A 23,195-nucleotide genomic window follows, 5' to 3' on the forward strand; every position below is an offset into this window, starting at 1 on the left:
CAGGCGAGGTCAAGCCTTTATGGCAACACCTTACATATTATGAGTTAGTATTAGTTATACTGCACAGTGCTTCAATATAAGACTAAATGCATAAATAAACAAAAACGACAAAGTGCATGTACTTTATTTGATATGCTGTGAATGGCTGTCCAGATAGCACAAAATGGCAGCAGGACAATGACTAAATAAGGCTCCTTTTCACTTATACAAGAAACGGTCTTTGTTTAGATTTTGGCCATTCATCCTGCACAATGACAGGAATACCTACAAATAATAAATATTGGTTTTTATAAATAGATAAATCTGTCCATATTTGCCCCCCCCCCCCCCCCAATTACCCCGAATTAACTACATCCACTAATAAAGTGCAGCCAACTTTTGAAGACTATCACTGGAAAACTAACTCTGACCCGAAAGGACTGAACAATCAACCCCTGAGATTAACTATCCAATGTGCTTGCAGGACAGGACACGGTGAACAGCTGTAAGTGCTACAAAGCATCAACATCGACAAAAAGAAATGAAAAACAAAGTTTGAATATTTGTAATGTTTAAATGTCACTTAGTTTTTCTTTTTTTTCTTTACAATCCCATCACATTTATGTAATACAAATACTAAAGATAGAATTAGGATATCATGTGTTTGTGTACAGTAGCACTCCCCATGATGAAACAAGTAAAATCAACATGAACATCTATTTTCAAAAACACCAGCTGTCCTGTATTATCAGCCTAGAACTATCTCTAAGGAGACAAAGTCAGGTACAGCAGCTTTCCAGCCACTGTGATTTCATACTGCTCTATCTTGGCTCAGTGCTAAAGTCACATATCTGACAGTAAATCAGGCCAAGTCCCAGGCTGGTCACTGATCATCATTTGTGTGATAGATGTTCAATAGTTCAGTATACACTAAAGATAATTTTTCCTATGCGGCTATGTTGCTATGACCCCAATATGGCAGGCAGACTTTAGCTGCACAGACTCTGGGCATGTCAACTGAAAGACTCAGATCTCCAGGCTTATGTCTCCCTCTAGGGGGTGGATTGCAACTGACACTCTCTGAGCCTCCGGGCTCACAAGCCTGAACTAAATCCTATCCGCTGACTGAGTGCTTGTGGTGTGTTACTTTCCATAACGAAGCTCGATCATCTTTGGCTTTTCAAATGTACATTTCAGGTTTCAAGTCTGAAAGCAGCGAGTCTCACACACAGAAGATGTGAAATAATCACCAGCGCGGGACATGCAGGTTCACCCTACGCCCAGTGAACCTGAGATCCTCCCTTTGATTGCCGTTTGGCCTCCATGATGCAGAAAGCTTCTTGCTCCTCGCTTATTTCCTTCTGCCTCTTCTCGTCCAGAAACGATACCAGAGAGTCCCTCATGTCCACCACTTCGATCATCTCCTGAAGGATTCGCTCTTCTTCTGCCTGCTGCTCTGATGTCTTATCTGGAAAACGAAAACATATGCACACACCCAATTCTAATTAATAACAGACACAAACATCAAGTCTAAGCTGAATAGTGGTTCTTGCAAGTAAACTCTCGTCCTCTCACTAATTAGGGGGAAAAAATGGGTAATTGGTACTGTACCCCTCCCTTCCCAACATCTGCTGACTATGATGCAAAAACCTTTCTGAGTAGAAAGGCTGCCAGACTTGCCAGGAATGTATTTTTATTTTTCCATAGAAGCAAAAGGCCCCTTAGTGAGTCATTTCAAACTTTCAAACAGTTAGATTGCCAAGGCCAAGGTTTGTACTTTTTTATAGTCCCTTCAGTTATTCCTCTCCTGTCCATACTTGCCATGAGGAGAAAACATTTCCAACTAAATATCTATTCATTGCCCTCTTTCAGTGGAAGAACACATTCCATACATTTCACCTAAATCTAATTAAAGCTTAAGCAGACTGGAAATTATCTACTTGATATGTCTGACTCGAAATGCTGAGCCCATTATTGCACTGTTGAAAGTGCTTCAAAGGCAATCTGTGGCCTGTTTGGGCCAAACCGGGGACTCTTTGACCCTTGTTTGATGTTTTCTGGAAATAAAGGCTAATATGAACTTCCTGCTCAGTGCACCAGTCTGTGTTAATTAATTGTAATATATTTAAAAATTCTCATCAGGTAATAGATGATGATTATGGGACTGCATTTTGGCATGTGCATCCCTGTTTTTTTGCTCTTTAAATGGACTGTTTACCTCCATGCAACCAAAACCTGACTAAATGTGATTAGACTAAAAACAGAAGCCGAATGCTTCTGGTGCCAGAAGCCTTATCTCTTGCCAAAAGATTCTCCATATTCATATATTCTTATATTCAGTTATTTGTTTGCAGAAAATGGTCAAAATTTGTTTTACTGCACAATACACTACCTGGAAACCCCAGGGGAAACATTATGAACGGGCGTAAGTAACTAGTTTAGTGGCATTAATGCTGGAAGAAATTATGGTCAATAAATAATCATATGATATGTAATTTAGTAAAAGAAAAAACATGGTCCAGTAGTGTATAGTGTCCTACAAAATGCAGGACATTGCTATATGCAGAACTGAGTTAATGGGACAACAACAAACGTGGCAAAGACAAAGAAAGCATTGATGTGCTCATTAGTAGGACAAACATGCACTGCAGTACGGGCCTTGCTCGGCCTGGTGCCTGTTTAGAAGTTAGGCTCCTCCCTTTAACTACATCAAAGACACTTTTAGTTACAAGTCTTTCTGTGTGCACACCAAAGTACACACCATTTATCTCCATGTATTTCCTGAGCTCCAGCTCCAACATGCTCTGCTTGTCTTCGAGTTCCAGCTGTCGAGACCTGCAAGAGAAACAAGCATCAGCTGAGTCCTGTCAGTAGTAACGCTGTATGTTATCATGAGGACCGACAACAAACGACATTTCACTGTAAAAAAAAAAGACTGGCTTTTAGCATTGTGAGGTCAGCCAGTCACCGCAGTGTTTTGATGTGAGATCTGCTCCATCTACCATGTCACTTGTATACAGATGCTCTGTTGTATTACTTGTATGACTAGACAAACTTTTACTCCATGAAATAAAGAATGAACCAGTGAGGCTGCAGACTTACGCCACCATGAGTTCAGACTCCTCGGAAACCAATGCATTCTTTTCATGAACGAGCTGGATCCACTGTTCGATCATATCAGGAGAACCGCTGCGTTCTGCAAGGAAAAAATGGTGCATATTTTCTTTAAGAAAACAGGAAGATGTGCTTTTTTTGGGTGGGGTGGGTTCTCAATAAAGTGGTGAGGAGGAACCAGATTTATTTGCAGCATCTGACACAGCACCCATGTGAGTGTTTGTCTACAAGCCCACACGCTAACTTGTATAAGGATTCCAAGAGGCTGTAATAAAAAGAATTCAGCTGACCTACAAATTTAGGGCTAGATTTACTAAACAGACCAAAATAGCATAGGAATGCAATCCCCAAATAGCGCTCATACGTGTGGTTTACAAAAGTTTCACGGCTTTCTAAACAGAGATGCAGTCAGTTCATTTTTATATCAAGGGCAGATAATCAGACCTGCTGGTTTGTTTAGTGTTAAATATCGCCGTAGTTTGAAGTAAATGGTGTGTTGCAAATCTCAGTAATCTCGGTTTGTGCACTTGGTTCGTATAAAATACTGCTAAAAAGTCGATTGAAAATACAGATTCTAGCTGTTCAGCAGTCCTGGGTCTTCTATCTCATATTTTTGTGTCATCATGTGCCGAATGTTTTCAGCTGGTGAGAGCTCTAGACTGCAGGCAGACCAGTTCAGCACCTGGACTCTTCTACTACAAAGCTATGTTGTTGTAAAAGCTGTCGTAAAAGCTCACAACAGAACATTCTCATGCTAAAGCATGCAACATGCATAGACAACTTTCAGTACTGATGCCGTCTTTCCGGATGTGCGAGCTGCTAATTCCATAGAGAACATACCATTAGAGAGGCATGCTTTTAAAGTGAAAGCTGCTAACAAACTGGATGTTTGACTCTCCTCTTTAGTCCAGAGGGGACACATCATTCCCACAAACAATTTCAAATTTATCGATCTTCCTCAACTATGAATCTTTATTTATGTGGAAGCATACACTTTTAGAATGACTTTATACTTCCAAAATAAGCTTTTTTTCCATCGCAAATGTCCAGAGATATAGAACAATACACCCCAAGTTCTTTAAATATGTATAAAAAAAGAAGATCTGATCTTACCAGCCTCTCCTCGCAGTGTCCGCTCCAGAGTCACACCTTTGTCCTCCAGGTCTTTGTAGGTCACCTCAATCTCCTCCAGTCTTCTCTGGATAGACTGTGAAACACAAAATCAAAAAGTACATCTTGACAAATATTTTAATGAAATTGCTTTAATTTCTTGAAATAGGCTTTGGTGACAAATCTGAATTCCATATAGGGCAGATATATAAAAAAAAAAAAAACATGCAATTGAGCCAATTCTTGTAAAATGGATATGGATGAGTTACACTCAAGGGTTCACCCAGCTTCGTGGCATTGCTCGATGGGGTGTGAAGACAGATGATTGACAAGTACACTCCCTCTCCTGCATACTCTAATAACTGTGCAAACACTGAGGCGCACCTGATTGGATGAATGCCTCTGAAGCAGATGAATGGGCTGTCTGCTTCTGAATTTTAAACGTAAACCAACACGGTGACTCATCTGCAAACTTTCTTTAATATTAAGAACAATTTTCTGCAAAAATTTGTTTCTCTTAACATTTTAGGTGGGATTAACAGCTGATTACAGGCTGATGAATTTGTCTCCACTATAGATTGCCAACTGCTAGCTGTGTTGTGATTTGCATGTGTTTGCATTTACTGGATTTCAATTTTATGCAAACTGTATGACTGGCTGCAGCAAAAATGACTAGTAAGCATGGATTCACATAACTTTACAGATGATAAAAACATATCTTAGAAATGACATAAATTACAATATTGTATAATAATAATAATAATATATAATTATGTGCATATTCATTGCTCCACTAAGTGAAGTTGTAGAAAAACGGACCAGGAATGAGTTTTAGATCACTCACCTGAGCTTTGCGGAATCGCTGTAATTCACTCATCCTGGCTCGCCGCTCCAACGTCTTCATCTTCTTAAACTCCAGCTTCTCTGCCTCCACGGGGTCTGATGGCACACTCTGAAACTAGAGGTAAAGTAATAGTACAGTTAGTGCAAAATATCCTCCCCCTGAAAAACTGAAACAAATGAACTCTACCGATATCCTTACTTGGTCATCAAACAAGTCAATGTCTTGTTCATCATCGTCCTCATCATCATCGTCCTCATCTCCTTCGACGCCCTCTTCTGAGGTGTGGTGGACATGTCTGAATGTTGTTTCTGTGGGAAAAAGTAAGAGTAAGTGTTGCAATAAGCCTGGATGACTCCAGATTGAGCTAAAACCAAAGAGATGAGTTGCCAGCTTACCCACTCTCCCCGGCTGATTAACGTGGACACTCAGCCGGGTGTCTCTGCTGATCCTTGGTGAAGAGAGATTCCACGGAGAAAACTTTGATCGCACTCTGGCCTGCCCACTTGGCATCTCTTTTCTTCTGAAGCAGCGTCGATTCCTCTTCTCCCGCATTTGCCCAGCAGTGCTCCCACTCCAGTAGCCCTCCTCTTCTTGCCCATCCAGGCCCTCTGTTTTAGGAGGCCCTGCATTAGCTGAGGAAGAGGAGCAGGAGGAGGATCCGCCATGGGTTTCTGAATCCGAGTCTGCGCTGAAGCTGTGAAGATTCACCAGCTGGGTTTTTTCCTCAGCGGTCAACTGAAGCTTCCGCAGTGACTGTTTAGGACGGGAGTCTGGTCTTGCTTTAGAGCCCTCCTCTGTGGGAGTCGGAGATGAAGGTTCTTCTGGGACGGTGAGGCTGATGAGGTGGACTGTGCGAGGCTTTGCTACTGGGGGAGAGGGCTGATGGCTGGGAGTAGTCTGCCGAGAGCGACGGGGCTTTGGAACTGGACACGGAGTCATTTTTTTTGTCTCCTCCGCCTCCTTAATGGCTGCTGCTACCTCAGATTTAGGTGGATGGTCTGTGGGAGTTTTTGATACAAGTGGTTCTTGGGAGTCTTCTTTTGACTCATATATGCGGTGGTCCTTTTCTTCAGATGTTTGTGATTGTGTGTGAGTAGGAGGACCACAGTCCAGGGTGTTTTCATACTCCTCATCTGACGGCGATGGAGTATATTCATCACTGGAAACTCCGTTTCCTTCTTCTGTCTCTCTCTGAGTTCCTTTGCTTTCCTAAATTGATAAAAAGCATGAAAAACATGTTTAATTTAAATTAGCCCACAGACTATATACAAATTAGTTAAGTTTATTTAACTATATATTAACAAATTATTTTAGAGATTTGAAATGAAAGAAGATGCAATTGTAGTTTCAATAACTCAGATGTACAGTAGTTTTCGGGTCATAAGCCGCTACTTTTTCCCACACTGTGAACACTGACTGCGGCTAATGCACATTTTGTTTCATGCCGCCAAAAACATTTTGCCTGGTAACAGTAGACCAATCAAAATGATAAGTAGTGTATATATTTTTATCGGTTGTTAAGAGACATTGTAATGTTGTTTGTGTATTGTTCTGTAAAAAAACCATAAGCAATGTAATTTGTGTGTTACTGATACGTACGTATACTTAAAGGTAGCCGTGTTACAGGCGCTGTTCGAGGAAAAAAAAGCATTTGCAGTATGTATTTTTCTATGTTACCATAACGTTTATGTTACCATGTTTATGTTACCTTACGGATTAAAAATACTCACGTGTAGCATTTCTGTGTAAATATCTCATATTACAGGTGAAACGCCTTACGGCTTAAAATCCGGTGCGGCCTGTAGTCCAGGATTTACGGTAATTAAAAGGATTAACAAAAATATTGCATCAACTGTTGAGTGACTGCAGCCATTTTTAAATATATATAAATGTATATATTTAATGTGATGTTACATGAAATATTAGGACTGTCTTTAGTTCAATTGTGTGCATGCCCCCCTAGTTGTATCTTGCGAGACAGGAAAATGAAATGAAAGAAATGTACGTGCAGTTTGGTTGAGATTAGGCATTTCCATTGGCTATTATAGAATAATCCACTTCTTTAGTAATGTAGTCCACTCCACTTTTCTGCATCTGGCTGAATGTGAGCAGGCAGTATTGTACTGTATGCTTCAGATTTCCTCCTGCTGCTTCTGTCATCTGTCACTCTGTCATTTATCATTAATAAATGCTAGTGACTCAGAGCTTTTAGAAGCCATCCATGCATGGATCACACTGCCTACACAGTTTTACTTTGGATTATGAGCAATTTATGATGTCTCCACACTTTTTTTCTTCCCATCACACTGGCACAGGTTAACCTACCCTTCAGCTGTCCAAACAATGCTATTCAGGAGCTGGTCTGGCTTTTCAGGTGATTTTATCACCACTTTGCAGCTTGTGATGAACACTGCTTTTTCTCTCATGACTAAATCCCCATGATCCTAAAATCATACAGCCCTATGGTCAATGGACTAGATTTTTTAGCTTTTTATGTTGTTGAAAGTGCTAGTTCATTTGTCCACTCCTAACATTCCCGCTATCTCTTTGATGCTTTGTTTTGATTTGCAAATTAAGGATAGGCCGCTTCTTTTGCATGGAGAGTACCTTTGAACTCATGTTGTGGGTTTACAGCCGTTGCCTCAAAATCCAAATACTACACTTGGAATATCTTATAACTGTCCACAAAACAGCTTCTGAGTGAATGATACAATTAGGTTTGGCCTCTTGGAAAAAAACTAAATTAAATCTAAAACACAAGGCTACATATAGGCTGTAATTCTTAAACGCTTCGTCCAATTTGGATGCAAATGACCTTGAATTAAAACTGTGTCTGCACTAAGCTTATCTTCATCACATAGCTAAAAATGAAATATGTTAAAAAAAAAAGCCCAAATAAGATTCACCAGCAACTAACAAGTAACCCTTCTTAAAATTTGTATCTACAAGTTCCCTCAGCCCCTCCCTCCTGTTCACTTGTTTGAAACGTACCTCTGTTGTTGAAAAATCAAAGCCATCTACCAGTAAATGAAATCATCTTCCTGCTGTCTTGAATAAACCCTGCTCACCATAATGACTGTCACCATGCGTTCCCCCCTTACCTCTGTTATTGTACACTTTTCTCTTAAACCAGCGGCAGTAACATCTATACTTTAGAAGCCTGCAGCAGACCCCAACAATGTCAATAACTTTTAGTCTAGTGTATTTAAAATTCTAGTCTCTATTAGAATCACTGACACCTCTTTAAACTGGTTTCAATCCTCTCTCTCTCTCTCTGGCCTCACTTCAAATCCCACCCATTTCTAAATACTTCTAGTGTTCCTCAGGGATTTGTCCTAGGGCCTCGTCTATTTATCTCCCTCATCTTGGCCATATCTTCCATAAATTCAATATCAATTTCCAGGTTATGCTGATGACACCAGCTCTATCTGTCCACCAAATACTCCTTTGCTGTCCCACCCACATCCATCTGTGTTAGCTTCTAGGAAAATCCAGTTCTCCCCCAAGTTTCTCAAACTGAACAGTGATGAAACTGATGTTCTCCTCATTCGCACCAACACCACCATTGACACCTCCTCAGTTTCTCTCTCTCCCATTCCCAGATTAAGAGTCTGTGTGTCATCCTTGACAGCACACTTTCCTTCCAAGCTCACATCAGTAGCGTCACTCCATCCTCATGACATTGATTGGCTCCATCCATCTTTCACACCGAACGGTATTCCTGTCCTAATTCACACCTTGGCTATATCTCTCACTGATTACTCCGAGTCCTGTCTCTTTGGTCTTCCTCTTATTGTTTATAGGATATTGTTGTTATCATCCTTGAACTGATCCGTAACTCTGCTGCTTGCATCATCACCAGAATTCAGTCCGTTGGTCACATCACACCTGTCCTTCAGCAGCGCTCAAGTTAAATATTGCACTAATTTCAATATTCTGTTCCTCAGTTTTAATGCCATTCTTAACCTTTCTTCACAGTACCTCTATGAGCCTCTGCACATCAACAAACCCATTCGCACTCTTACGGCTTACGGCCATACCACCCTGAGCACGCCCGATCTCGTCTGATCTCGGAAGCTAAGCATTTTTTTTTTTTTTTTTACCTCTGATTTCTCGGATGGGAGCCCGCCTGGGAATACCAGGTGCTGTAAGCTTTGGAGTGGCTGTAGCTCAGGAGGTAGAGCAGGTTAGCTGCTGATCGGAAGGTTGGTGGTTCGATCCCTGGCTCCCCCAGTTTGCATGCCAGATATCCTTGGGCAAGATACTAACCCCGACTTGCTCTCTGATACATCCATCAGAGTATGAATGCTTATGAATGATAGTTAGAAAGCACTCACCGTATGGATAATAGTGCTTGTGTGAATGGGTGTGTGCGGCGTGTTGTATAGTGCTTTGAGTACTCCAGGAGAGTAGAAAAGCGCTATATAAGAACCAGTCCATTCACTCTCAAGTCTTTTTCTTCTATCCATCTCACTGTGGCATCCATCCACGTGACTACCATGGGATCTAGAGCCTTCAGCTGCTCTGGCCGACCCGTGGCTTCCCTCCCACCAGAGATCCATAACATAGACTCTCCCTCTGCTTTCAAATCCTGTCTCAAAATGCACCTCTATAAATTGGCATACTCATTATGATTACCTTCCACCTGTCATACAAATCTGTGTTCCTAATGATTTTATGTATTGTAAACTTGTTTTGTTGTTATCATGATTACTGGGCTCTAACTGTATGTTTGGAAACAAATATTCTCATTAGATGTTTCTCCGCAATCAAGCGAGTCCTTCTGACACAGAACCCGTCAGCCAGAAAGATGATGCAACTGAAGATTGTGTAACAAGAGCATAATGAATAAGAGGACTCAACATGGTGTCTGGAGTCATCAGCAGCAAGCAACAGCATGGTTTACATCAGTTCTCTTCAGTGACCCACCTCACAAGATGTTGCAGGCCCATTTGCCAGCTCTTCAGAGTGTAGCTCACAGTAAAATTTCCCTGTGGAGAAATCAGAGATAAAAAAAAATGTTAAAAAAACAAAACAAGAAAAGTTGAAATTTAGAGACAAGTGAACGCTAAAGAGGGAAACCCCTGCTGCTTTCTTAAATTATTCATCTCCTTTTAGTCTGAGTACAGACCCCTTTGAAAAGGGTCTCAGCGCAAATGATTAATTATACATATAAATAATTAAGCGGTGATTCACTTATAGGAGCAAAATCTGATCTTGGCTTTGAGAGAACAATCACAGTACTGATGCAAGAGCTGTTGAAAACATAGATATAAGCACTTTATACACAATAATACAGCATCAAGCAGTTTCACGGAGGAGTGCTAGATAGGCAAAAAGACAACAAAAGCGAAGGAGTTAGACCAGATATGGACGAAAGCTGCCTCTTTGACAGTAATCACCAGCAAATACTCGAAGCTTCAGTCAGCGTGGGGCGGATATCTAATATTTGATTCTATAACAGCTTTGAGAGAAAAAAAACAACACTTTATAATGATAGTTGCTGTAGCGTTACTCTAGAGTGAAGAATAAGACGTTAATCTGTGGTTTTAGCTAAGATGGTATATACACCTATAGGTAGAGCGACAGATATGGATATAGTTGAAAACTTGAGTATAGTCAAAATATAGAAATATATAAATTCCGCAACTAGGAGTCACCTGTATCCTGGTCAAAGGTGTATCCTCCTAGCCTAAGTGTGATGTTGCATCGAGCGCAGGTGAAGCAGGTCCGATGGAAGAACTTTCCCTCAGCACTGATTCGCTCCAGCAGATAAACCCTTTCACCACAGAAGTAACACTCCTCACTGTTTGTCATCAGCGCAGGAGTATCCGGCTCAGGAGCCACCTCGGCGACAGGATCGAGCTCAGAGGAGACGGGAGATGCTAATGTCTGAGGAAAAAGGTCAGACAGCAGACTGAGATTTAACAACAGAGCACGATGGTTTTTAAAGATCAGTATCATGCAGAAAGCTTGCATAGTCCAGCACGAGTTGTTGAATCACACTCACACTGTCCTCATCTCCCATTCTTGTCGCTGTTCCAGTGGCTTGTTTGTTAGCTGCCAGCTTTTCCTGCAGAGAAAATAAAATAAACTACCACATGACCTGATTTTGTTGAGGATATCGAGAACAGTTGCAAAACAAACATGATTAAACAATATCAAGGAGTAGAACAGCAAAAGCCACTTCCTCTGAATTAACATCTAACATCTTGTCATCACAAACAGGAATCCCAGACAAAGCAGACATGTGAGTCACCAACAGCTCGAGAACACAGACCGAAGGCCCCGGAGTGAACTCCAGCCAACAAGCTAGTGTGTTTGAAAATATCTTTATCAAAGATTCCTCCGTGCTGTGTAAACAGTGAACTCAAGGCTCAGTGGGCGTACCTTACGTCTTTGCAGAGAGTTGTGCTTCAGCTTGCTCAGGAAAAAGACAGCTGACTGTGTCCGGGAGAAAGACAGAGACTTGGACGATGGCTGGAAGCCTGTGGGCTCTGTTGCCAACAGAAAATACAAAAATGCAAAATGTCAAAGAGGGACACACAGCAAAATCATCTTAAATTAGACTAGAATGCTAATATAAAGACACCTGAATGTGAGTGTTGGCCTACTTGCAGCTCTTCAATACAGCTGCCCAGTATATTCTTAGGGCACCGTTTTAAAAATTGTCTCTATCAGAAATATGACAAATCAGTCTTAGTTGAATTTTCAGTGGCGTCACATCAAGCAGCAGTTGGATTTAACTTGTCAATCTACATAAAAAAACTCTTCAGCTGCAGTTCTGACTATCACCCCCACTCTTTCATCATTCAGATAAGGTTACCCAAGACTGACAGCTCCCTGCTGTCTGCACATCAGTCAGCGGAGCACAAGCACAGCATCACAGAGTATATCACACCCACCTCAGCTCATTCAGTACCTCCAAAGGCTGAGCTCACATCTACACTGAATAAGTCCACATACTGAAAAAAGAAACTGTACGTGTACCTCTACAAAAAGCCAGGGGAAACCCTTCCTTCAGCGCAGGAAAAGCAGAACCCCTTCTAGAGGCGCTGCTCACATCAGACCCCCGATAAGTCAGCTCTACACGATGACTGATCTGTCTGCTGCTGGGCTGGCTCAAGTGCAGGAGAGCAGCACAACCAGTAGAGGCTGGCTCTGAGCACAGCACTAGCCACTTAAGCCAAATGAATTCTGGGTAATATGCTTCTTAAAGGGGTAGCACTGATTTGAAAGGTTCAGGTGGGAGGACACCTGAACCTTTTAAGGTGATTCTAATGCTGCGCTGTGTCTAGGCAACAGAGTTATGTAAGACTGATATTGCTGTCACTAATAGCTACTAATATATACTACATATACATATATATATATATATATATATATATATATATATATATATATATATATATATATATTTATAAAATATAAGCTTATATTTAAAGAGACGTTCGATGGACTGTGGAATTTTGCAAATGCACTGATTAAATTTGACTTTCTTAATATTTGCATAGATGATAAATGTCATAGTTTTGTATGTGTGTGTGTGTGTGTGTGTGTGTGTGTGTGTATGAATGTGGGTTGATTGATTTCTTTATTCTAAAACTTTCACCTTTTTTTGGTAAAGCGAAACCGCTTTGGATCTGGGTGAGGTAAAGAACCATGGTCAACTTGTCTATGTGATCAGTGTTAGCCAGGCTGTTGGGAGACATGACAGGGGGGATGCCCAGCTCCTTCTCCAGGATACTGAAGGCCAGTTGGTTGTTGTGAACACAATTAGACTCATCCAGGGAGGACATATCACTTGGAAGGAATGAGAAAACAGCAAAGACGGTTTGTTACATTGATTAGATAATGATTGATTGATTAGAAAATCAAAGCACTCTTGTACTGCCAAACAAAAACTAAGCAGGAACTCACATGAGGTCAGGTCTGAAGTGGTGGATCAGAGCACACAGAGCCAAACCGGACCTCCAGGACCGTGTAAAGTCTTTTACATTCACATTTTTATAACCAGCAGTGTGTTTCTGACACCATTTCAATAGCTCCTCAGAACCGCCAGCTGAATCTGGGACAGCAATAAACCAGACAATAAATCAGAGAAACCTCTAATAGCTTTTGCAGTTGCATATTTCATGCCAATGCTAATCGCAATCGTGTTTCCCGGTTCATTTAGCAAGACCAGGAAAGAATAACCAGAATAACCGCTAAAGGAGTCGCTGACCTTGACGCATGTGAAGTGAACTCTCCTTTTGTTTCTTGAACGACGGATGAGTTTTTTCAACATCGTACAGGTGCTGCACCTAAGTTGAGTGACCGGTACATACAAAGAAGATGGAGTCAATAAATCAACGTTTAACCTGTTTAGTTCACATAGATCTATTTGTTTAACACAGCAGATGCATTGACTAGAAGCCGAGGTCTGATAAACTGCTCTCATCAATTTTCACGTTTCATTTCTTAACACAGCTTTGCTTTGAAGAGCACTTGAAGAAGGTACTAGACTGTTTTCTGCCTCCCTAAATGAACTTTAGGATGAAGGCTTTAAGAAATCTTTATTTCTTAAAAGCTTTATTTCAATCTCTGTTGACTAAATAAAAGATAACACCACTAACCTGATGGGTCTGGATGGAGGACAAGTTAACTCTTTGGTACCGTGTTCTGGGGTCGATGCTGTAAGCAGCATACTTTTTGCTGGTGTTCTCTGGTGTTGTTTGGGACAGGAGCTGGTAGAGGCTTTCACTGCATATTTGTAAAGACAAATAAAACCAAAAACAATCAACAACTGTAGTATATTGCAAGTAAGGGATAATTACTGGTTAACTGCCTCTGACATTGTCCATTTTTAGCTGATCTGCAGGTACACACCCTTATTTTTTTAACACTTTGTTGCCAAAGGATGGTATTTTATGAGGAAATAAGCTAAAAGTTCCTTTATTATGTAATTCAAGTTTTAAAATCCACACGAACATTTATCACTAAAAGCCTAATTGTTTTATTTTGGTCACATCAAGGACTCCTGCTGAAATAATAATAATGCTTATGCAATCAGAACAACTATCCATCACGCTGATTATGTCAGGATGGGTAGTGTTGCTGAGGATGAGACCCACAGGCAGGCTGACAAATTCTAGTGCGACATTTCTCTACTTTATTCAGTAGTTTTCAGTCAATGTGATGTATTCCTTTAAAAGTTTAACGTAATTTCCCTGTGACAAAAATTACATTAATATTAGAACTGTAGTCTTTGCTGTAAGGAAACAAAAAGTAAAGCTTTCTTTTAATAAACATTCAGTGTAAGAAGTAAACAAGCTGGCAGCAACTACATTAGCAAATCTAATCTCAAGATGTGAGATCATGAAATAAAACCGTGTGCAGATTATTAGCTGTATAAAATGTACTTACCGCTCAGCCAGGACTTTGAGATGTGGGACCCCATTACCCCAGCTCCTGACCATCCATGCTGCATCAAAAGCAGCAAAGAACCCACGAGCGATGCCTGTACCCAGAGGCCAGAAAGGCTGCAGAGAACACGCACTTAATGTCACTTTGTAACAAAAAATGTCACTTTATCAATTAATTAATAGTAAATGGAGTATGCCGTGTCATCAACCACAGAAATATGTTAACCGTAAAAGCCTGTGTGGTGTAAAATGAAACATCCTGTCAACCTTATTTTGAGAAAACTTCATGCAGAGGCTTATCTAGTCAGGCAGACGCAGGGTGAGTAGACACGTTAGACTGTGCTTCCTGCAAAAACATCAGCTTGCTAAAGCACTAAAAATGACGGTGCTAATTTTTAGTGTCAGAGTCAGCGCACTCACGCACCATTATAATCGTTATATGGTCAACACTGTTGTTAAAATTGTGGGGCAAGTGTGTGTAAAAATAATTGCTTCATGCTCATCTAAACACATAGTTTCATGCATTTCTTTCCCCACGCTAGGTATAAAAAAAAAAAAACTAATTTCCTCAAGGATTGATAAAGTAGTCTGTTTCTAAATCAGACCCTGATGATGTCAGTGAGACTGGATATCACTAATATGAGGACATCTCTGGCCACAACCCCAAAAATCTGCTGTTTAAAATTTTGTGAAGGGCATCCAATTAAAAAGTTGGCTCAAACAAAGGGCGGCCTTAAAGGAAGAGGAGCTAAAACTACTTGTTTTAAATCGTGAATGATGCAAAACTTCTCTTGTAAAATCCCAAAATTCAAATAACTGTTGTGAAAATGAGCTTAATAAGATGCTTTTATTGATGTGTTAATTCACCAATTTGGTTCTTTGATTCTTTGATGTCTCCAATTGCCTTGCAATTTTCTGCAAGTTAACTAGAGGTTACTTTTATTTATTTTAGTTCCAGTGTTTCATTAACTGTATGGCATTAGGAAGCAGCATAATATAATTCAATACAATATTCTGTCCCACAGTTATCTAGCATTGTTAAGGATATGAATTAAGGGAAAAGACCCCAAATTGCTGCTCCCTACCTCCACTAGGCAGTCTCCAACAAGACCAATTAACAACTTCTTCCCTCTCCTCTCCTTGACCAGCGAGGCATTCTCAGCACGGTGCATGCAGGTGAAGTCGAACATCGCCACATCCCGCTGGCCGGCGTGATTCTGAGCAAACTGGAGGTCAGGCAGTCGGCCGCCAGTGGAGAAGTCGGCAGCATCACACGCATAGTTGCACAAAGCCTCGTAATCCACATTTGCAGGGGCCAGCAGCTGTTCTGCATCATTATGATCCTGCAGATATAGAGGGAGAAGTGTATCGGACGACTTCTGGCACCTTCACTTACACAGATGACATGTCTTACACTTGGTTTGCCGCATTAGCTGAGGGGCCAGGCAGCAGAGAAAGAAGAGATGACTGACAGTTTTTAGTGTCGCTACATTGAAGCAGCAGCAGGGCTGTGTCATCTACGTGGTTTGTTTCTTTTTCTTTACTGGCCAGAGATAGAGCTCGTGCCAATAAGAATCACACTTTTCCTCAGTAATAGATGTGTTATTCTCACCTGTTTAATGACCCCTTTCTTTAACAAGCTCTTCTTTTTGGCAGTCATGACAAAGTAGTGGGTGTCGTCTTTGTAGTAGACAATATTCTCCAAATCAATACCTGGAACGGAGAATGGAGAGAGAAAGTATGGAGGAGAGGTTGAATGAGGTAAGCTGAAAGCAAAAGCATTTCTGCAGTTTCTCTCAGTGCCATATTTCTCTCAATAGAATGTTTGCTATTCTCTTTTGGTTTAACCACTTTGAAAATGTGAGAGCTTATTGGCCTACACAGGGAAAGTCAGTGTGGATTGATTAGACAGTCATTCAAAGGGGTGCGAGCACAGCAAACACAGTTCAGTTCCTCTAAAGCGTTTCACTGATATGAAAGTGCAGTAGATATAAATTAGCTCAGAGGATTCAGGCAGGTTAACCAATAGTTAACAATCTGACAGGAAATTAGATGAGGTTTGAAACGCAGATTAACAGCACTGCTGTTTGTTTCACACTTCACGCTGAACCCGAAGCAGCAGTGTGAACATTTATTTCATGCCTTGAGGCTTGCATTCAGCAAGGCGCGACAAAGGAAAAATTAAATGAAAATAAAAGCACTCATGTTGTTATTAAAAATATTCTGGTTCAGTGACTCAGCTTAGTGAACGCTGCGGAGTAAAACAAGTTAATCCGAAGCCAGCGATTTTCTCTTTTCTTGCTTTAATTTTTAAACATTATACTATAAATAAGAGCAGACAGCTGCTTCACTGCAAATTAAGATGTCCTCCTCTTTTTTTGCCAAACATCACTGCAGATGTCACAGGGATGCCTACCAGTCTCATTGAGTAGCTCTTGGAAAAACTTCTGGTTATAGATGCGGGCTACACCACTGATCTCCTCTACTTGGGTCTCAGCAGCTGTGTGTCTGTTGATGAAGTTGGCCGTGATGCCGATCGCCAGTTTTCCTCGCAGCTCTTTGTGCTTGAACCCTGAGAGTTTGGGTAAGAAGAAAAACAGGAAACTTAGCTGATGAAATGCTACATTTTGAAAAAGACTGCTGGGGTAAATTTGGATTGTGCGTAATAACTATGTGTATCAACTAGGCCTTGTGAAATTGCTTAGTAGCCCTTGTTGCATCAGTGGGAAATGAAAGTATTCAAGCATGCATAAGTATTTGTCTCACCATCAGGGACAAACCTGCCTCCCCCAGCAGAGATGAAGACATCAAACTGGAAGGCTGCGGCAGGATGAGACCGGGGCTGCAGTTTTGCCATCCAACCTGTCAGAAACACATCAAACTTTTATGTTCTGCACCTCAGCGGATTTCATCACAAGTTTACTGCTTTACATGTTGGTGGTCTATGAATATTTCCAGTTTTGAGAAACAACAACAACAGTGGATAAAGCAAGCAAACTTAATAGGGAGGATGATGAGGATGGTTGTTAAACGCACATACCATTTTCTCCTGAGGGCTCAATCAAACCCTGGAACTCCACTCCAGTGTGCACCTCTACCCCGAGGAGGAGTGCCACCTTCAATAGAATCAACTGCAGCTGACGGATGCCTAAAAATATATGTGGGTGTCATGAGAAATGTGTGTGTAGCATAACCAAAATGCTACAAATACTATCAGTCGTGCACAGATTAAAAATGGTTGCTAATATTGCAATTCTCTCTTTAAAAACTCTTCTGTTAAGGAAATTCAGTAATGTGATGTCTGAAATTTGCTCGTGCTGACCTACCAGAACTTAAAGGTAATAAAGCCATAAAACATGAATGACAGAAAAATACAGAAATTGTGAATCTGAGAGCCCATTTTGTTTGATTAGCAACGATTAAGTGAAAAAAACAACTACACGGTTGAAATTTGAGATTGTATCACGTAATACTAAAAGTATGGGAGCCCCATAAACAATGCAGTGAGTTTATTTAATTCATTTCAGACTGGCTCAAAACGGTTTTATATATAGACTCTCACTCCAATAACTGACTGAGGCACTCACTGATGTGATCCAGAGAGCCAGAGCAGAATTTGCCATAGAACTTTTTGGCTCCGAGCTCGCGGAGGTCATAGATGGTGTAGGGCCACAGATGGAGAACATTGTTTCTGGAGAATGTCTCCCGCTTCTCCAGCAACACCACCTGAGCCCCCAGCAGGGACAGTTCAATGGCCACTCTCAGGCCACATGGACCAGCACCCAGCACGAGGCACTAGGAGAGAGGAAATCAGCAAACCCTCAGCATGGACGCGATAATAAAACATTTTTAAAGCAAAAGGTGAGGACAAACGAGAACGATTTTAAGCTGCTCTTGAAGGACAATTAGTATAAAGCCATTTGATGACTGTGAGAGTGTCATGAATTATATATAAAGGGCAAACATTTAACAAGAAATTAAAGGGAAGAGATGCAAAAAACCCACAGAGTCACAGCCCACAATCAAATATGACATCTGAATTGAAAATAAATTGTAGTTTGATGGCTGCAGTTATCGATCCGCAAGTGCAGCAAAGGTTCTTGGAAAGGAAAAAGCACTTATAGATAATCTGTATGATCTTTTTAACAACTTTTTTTGTTATAGTTTTAGGCATAGAATGTTTTCTATAAAAGTAAGGAAACACCATTATTATCACAGGTTGATACATTTATGTTCTGACTAAAATAAATGCATCAAAAAAGCATTCAATGAAGATTAAAATACACAAAGTTGAGAAAGATAAATGTCATAAAATGCCAGAAAGTCTTCGTGGACAGCAGTACTCATGGCCTAACCTAATCGATTAATGATCCACATGTTGCAAACGCTCTTGCAAATTTAACCTACTCGAGTCGAATTTTAACTTTCTATAATGAGCCACGACATAAATGGATAAACTTCCTCTACTAATGAAGATTCTGTGACACGATCCAATCTCTGGAAAAGCTACGAGACGTGATTTAACTCTTTTAATGTAGCTGCGATTAAAGAGGAATCTCTATCATGCTAGAACCACAATCTCAACTTCTTACATCAAAATCTTTTAACTTTTGAAAATGACAATAAATGACCTTTAGTTGTCTGTACCTTGTTTTTAGTGCAGACCTTTCCTTGCTGATAATCTTCATGAGAAGCTCTTTTATCAAGCTTGGTCCACAAAGCTTTGGCCTTCCAGTAGTTCAGTCTTTCTTTTAACTTTGCGTAGAAGCTCCCGAAATCCTCCGGATCGATCTCCAGCTGCCTGCAGAGCTGAGTGAAATGGTGCTTTACATCCTTACAGGTCTGGGCTTGGACAAAGAGGTCAAACGTAGCATGTGAAGGGTTGACAGGACCTTGGCTCGCCATAGCTGAGGATGTCAAGAAGACCAGTTCCTTTTGGTCACTGGGTTGGGTAGCTGTGAAAGAAGAAATTATATCGTGACATCATCTTTTCCTACCTGGAAGTAACACCTCCTCGGGATAGGTTCATGTAAATGATCAAACGTTTTCCCACTGTTTACAGCCTTTGTTGCTGTAATGTTTAGAGGTGGTCCAGTTATGTAAAACTCCTACATGCCTTGTTGTGGGAATTTCCCTCCTCGTGTGCACTTAATTATAGTCCAGATGTTTGAACACTGATGGCTTTATGTCACCTGGTTGGCTGAGTCATTACTAACTTCCTCCATGGGGCCCCTGTGGCTCTCTCTATCTTTCTTTTTACAACCAAACAGCCCGCCCACAGCTGATGTGTCATTCTCACATGCAGTCTCAGGAAATTTACTTGCTTGTAAGAAAGAGGACACTGTAATAGAAACATGTGGCTAAAACACATGTTTTATATGCTTACTTTTCAGTAAACAAAAGGGGTGAAAATGAATATGTAATGTTATACTCAGCTAATCTGTTGATTCTTTTGCTATTAATTGATGACGGGTAGTTAAAAACACATGGTGGGCAGGGCCTACTCCGAAGATCTTGCTTTGTCTGCCTAACAGTTCAAAGTCCAAAGATATTTTATAATATGATCAAATAAAGTATGGGAAAAGGAAAGGCAGTAGACAACAAACTCACATTAACAATCTGGCATTTCAAGCACGGTTTCCTGTGTTTGGTCTGCTGGTAATTCTTTTGTCCTAACCCTGGCAAAACCAAGTTATATACAACTATTTCTTTTTAGGACAGACATGCTTCAGTGATGTCATATGGTTCAAAGAAAAGTGACCAACAAGAGAAGATGAAACATAAATCGAATATAAGAGAACGATAATGGCCTAGATTTTGACTTCTGAAGAATCTTAGCAATTAAAGAAATATGCCCGTGGATCTTTTTTCAACCTTACATCTCTGGTTGCAAGTCATGCACAGCGTTGCGTGAATATGGGCCTGTGAGGGGAGGACCTAACTAAGAACACGGAAATCACATTTCTGTACTATATTACTGCAGATGTAACAGTGAGTACAAAGAGTACAGCTATAGGTTTTCAACACCATCTGACCCTAGTGTCTATCAGATGAAGCCTCTACGATGTGTGTAGAACAAAAGAATGTTAAAAGGAACAGTAAACTCCTAAACAATGCATGTCTCATTGTGGGAAATATTTGGTTTAAAATAGGAGCTATGAGCTCATATATTCTCGGTCAACATTTACCCAATGTTGGCAAAGATTGTTGACTAACCTAAAATTAGTGGCACTCCTAGCAACATGCTAATCTTTTAAGTCAACAGCATCCTTAAGCAACAAATACAATGTTTGAAAGGTGAATTCTGAAAATTTACCACAAGTTAACGCTTTCCTAACAGCAAGCTGAAGAAAATGCAGATGACACCAAAAGTGTGAGGCTGACATTTCCTGTAACTATCACTGTACCATTTACTGGTATTTACGCTTCTCTTCTGTAAAGTTGTCAGCTCTTGCCCTCCACCTGAGACAACGTCTTTCATTATAGAGAGTACACCTGCATGCTTTGCATGACTGCCCCCGTATGCGTGTGAACACAACTGCATTTTAGCTTTTCCTAAGGCCAACATTCCCGTCCTCACATTTTACTACAGTTTCCTGAAAATGGGCATCAAAACGAGGCAGCTTTTGCGTCCATATGACAAGATGCTAAAAATTTTTAAATAAATCACTCCTCTTATTCTGTTTATTGACTTAATGCTTGTTACTGTGCAGGACAGTTTTCAGTCACTAAAGAGATATCACAACCTGCCATAAACACAAAGATAAACAGTTGTGTTGGTGTGTTAGATAAACCTCCATGGAGATGCAAAACACTAGCTTCAACGAAAAAGGCACAATGCAAATGAAAAAAACAAAAACAGCTCTTGTTCAACTAAAATATCTAACGGTATATTTTTACTTTAATACTCGAATGTTTAACTTGTTACATAGTTTAGAAATATTTATTATTTTTACCCTTTTTGTATTTTATGTAGATTTTAACTTTATTTTCTATTTTCTATGATTTATTAAACCTTAGTACTTTATGTAATATTTTGGCGGCTTTAACGCAGGAATTTTCCAATTACACCTTATATCATCTTATCTTATTTTATTATATACAGCTATCGACCATATATGTGTATATAATACCCTGTGTGTTTCACTCTCTGTGTATTTACACACCAGTCAGTGTTTAATCATTAGTTATAGTTAATCTCTGGCTCTTTTTCTCAGCGTGTCTTTTTTCCTGTCTCCCTGCCCTCACCGCCAACCGGTCGTAGCAGATGGCCGCCCCTCCCTGAGCCTGGTTCTGTTGAAGGTTTCTACCTTTATAAAAGGAGACATTCCTTTCCCACTGTAATCAAGTGCTTATACAATATTAAGTTCCTTGAGTTGAGTGTTGTTGTAATTTGGCGCTATATAAATATAACTGAATTGAACTGACAAGAATACACAGCTACAGGCTATATATAGCAGACACATATGACTTGGTGATTATTTGTCTCCAAGCAGGCTATGAAGTGAACCACTCCTCCCATTAAAAACAGAACATTTAAGAAGAGTGAGGTACTCTTTGAAGACAAAATAAACTGTCAAATCTAAAAACTTAAAATAGCTCACACGGCCGACTTGATACTTTGATCTAATTCTCAGGGAGGCTGCTGTTTTTATAATCTGTTGTCATGTTCTTTTTTTTCCCTTCTTAAACATGTAAAACTGCACAGCTGAAACCACAAGCCCACAGACATATTTCCTTTTTGTAAGTGTTGCAATGTTAAAAAAGAAAATATTCTCACACTAAAATACAAGTTTAAGAATGGCCACGCGAAAAGAAGTGTCATCTGTGACAAAGGTAAGACAACACACAACCACCATCATCATCTGACTTCTGTTAAGCAATTCTAGGCAAGAAGCAAGTCTTCTCAGTAATGTTGTTGCTGACAGCATGATCAGACAGAAAATAACAGGACTGAAAGGTAATTTGACCTAATTTCACTCACTGCCAGTGGATTGGATTCGAGTGGATTGACCCACCTTATTTAACGTGTAAGCTCTGTGCACTTTGTTTGGCAGCAACGCTGACTCGTGGATGGATCATATTCTCTTGTCCAGCCTGGCAGGTTTACAGAAGGACATAAAAGAAGAGAAAGAGAAAGGAGAATGAGTGACGCGAAGAAGACGTGAGAGGAAACAGAGAGATTATTTCCTGGACACGTATCTAGACTTTGTGCTGGCATTTTTTTTTAATACTTGTGATCTCACAATCATAGGAAACTGTTAAATGAGCAGGCGTGGCACTGATCGCGTTCTGCTATGCCAAAGCAGGATGCAGTCCCAACATGTTACTGTATGCAAGCAACCAGATTGCAAACTGCACCCTGAAACAGGAGCTGACTTAAGTTCAGAGAAAATATATCTTATAGAGCTGCATCATAAAAACTAAATGATTTAATTGGGTGTTTTATGATGGAAGAGAATTTTAAAAGATACGCTTCAGACAGCAGCACGTAATGACCTACACAATCAATCAATAAACTTGAAAACTTATAGAAAAAGTACCCGCCTCAGAGATCGAGAGGGGGGAAAATACAGGCACAATATACAACATTACATTACCAGCTCTGAGGTCGACCTAGAAGCGGGTTTCCTTGAAACTGTGTCCACGCTGTCGCTCCCATTTTTTCGTTTTTTTTTTCTCCTTTGGTTACAGGTAAGGACGTGGACTGCCTCACCTGCACCTCGCGCCCGCACTACACTAGT

The 23,195-nt window shown here is 40.4% G+C and overlaps 1 protein-coding gene and 1 long non-coding RNA gene across 3 annotated transcripts; one reads left to right on the forward strand and one right to left on the reverse strand.

The window, feature by feature from the left end:
• Positions 1-329: 329 nt before the first annotated feature.
• On the reverse strand, positions 330-23,180 carry mical1 (microtubule associated monooxygenase, calponin and LIM domain containing 1). 2 transcript variants are annotated; one of them, XM_085443501.1, is made up of 25 exons: positions 23,052-23,180; positions 22,470-22,548; positions 19,099-19,406; positions 18,039-18,246; positions 17,492-17,599; positions 17,218-17,313; positions 16,868-17,023; positions 16,064-16,164; positions 15,537-15,794; positions 14,453-14,568; positions 13,663-13,789; positions 13,272-13,350; positions 12,968-13,115; positions 12,660-12,850; positions 11,438-11,544; positions 11,058-11,120; positions 10,708-10,939; positions 9,977-10,038; positions 5,443-6,256; positions 5,246-5,355; positions 5,048-5,161; positions 4,207-4,300; positions 3,082-3,175; positions 2,741-2,814; positions 330-1,447 (listed from the first exon to the last, which is right to left on the reverse strand). In XM_085443501.1, the coding sequence occupies exons 3-25, from the start codon at positions 19,354-19,356 to the stop codon at positions 1,254-1,256; spliced, it is 3,804 nt and encodes a 1,267-aa protein (XP_085299627.1). In that variant the 5' UTR covers positions 19,357-19,406; positions 22,470-22,548; positions 23,052-23,180; the 3' UTR covers positions 330-1,253. The 2 variants fall into 2 exon arrangements, with proteins under 2 accessions (XP_085299627.1, XP_085299626.1); XM_085443500.1 differs by having other exon boundaries at positions 5,246-6,256.
• LOC146685036 (uncharacterized) lies at positions 12,298-17,278 on the forward strand. Its single transcript, XR_014917118.1, has 5 exons — positions 12,298-12,318; positions 15,600-15,975; positions 16,108-16,212; positions 16,849-17,035; positions 17,224-17,278. It is a non-coding gene; the product is annotated as an uncharacterized LOC146685036 (long non-coding RNA).
• Positions 23,181-23,195: the final 15 nt, after the last annotated feature.

This window comes from Copadichromis virginalis, linkage group LG20, assembly GCF_057382275.1.
Source record: "Copadichromis virginalis isolate Kocher_CV1m ecotype Utaka linkage group LG20, C_Virginalis_male_GT1.1, whole genome shotgun sequence".
NCBI classification, from domain to species: domain Eukaryota; kingdom Metazoa; phylum Chordata; class Actinopteri; order Cichliformes; family Cichlidae; genus Copadichromis; species Copadichromis virginalis.

What these genes read in the sequence shown, in the direction of transcription:
- mical1 (XM_085443500.1), bottom strand. Translation starts at nt 19,356, where the DNA reads ATGGCGAGCCAAGGTCCTGTCAACCCTTCACATGCTACGTTTGACCTC. An exon ending in AGGCAGGTTTGTCCCTGATG is followed by an intron (nt 17,024 to 17,217) that starts GTGAGACAAATA and finishes CCAAACTCTCAG; the next exon opens with GGTTCAAGCACAAAGAGCTG. An exon ending in TTGACTTGTTTGATGACCAA is followed by an intron (nt 5,162 to 5,245) that starts GTAAGGATATCG and finishes CTTTACCTCTAG; the next exon opens with TTTCAGAGTGTGCCATCAGA.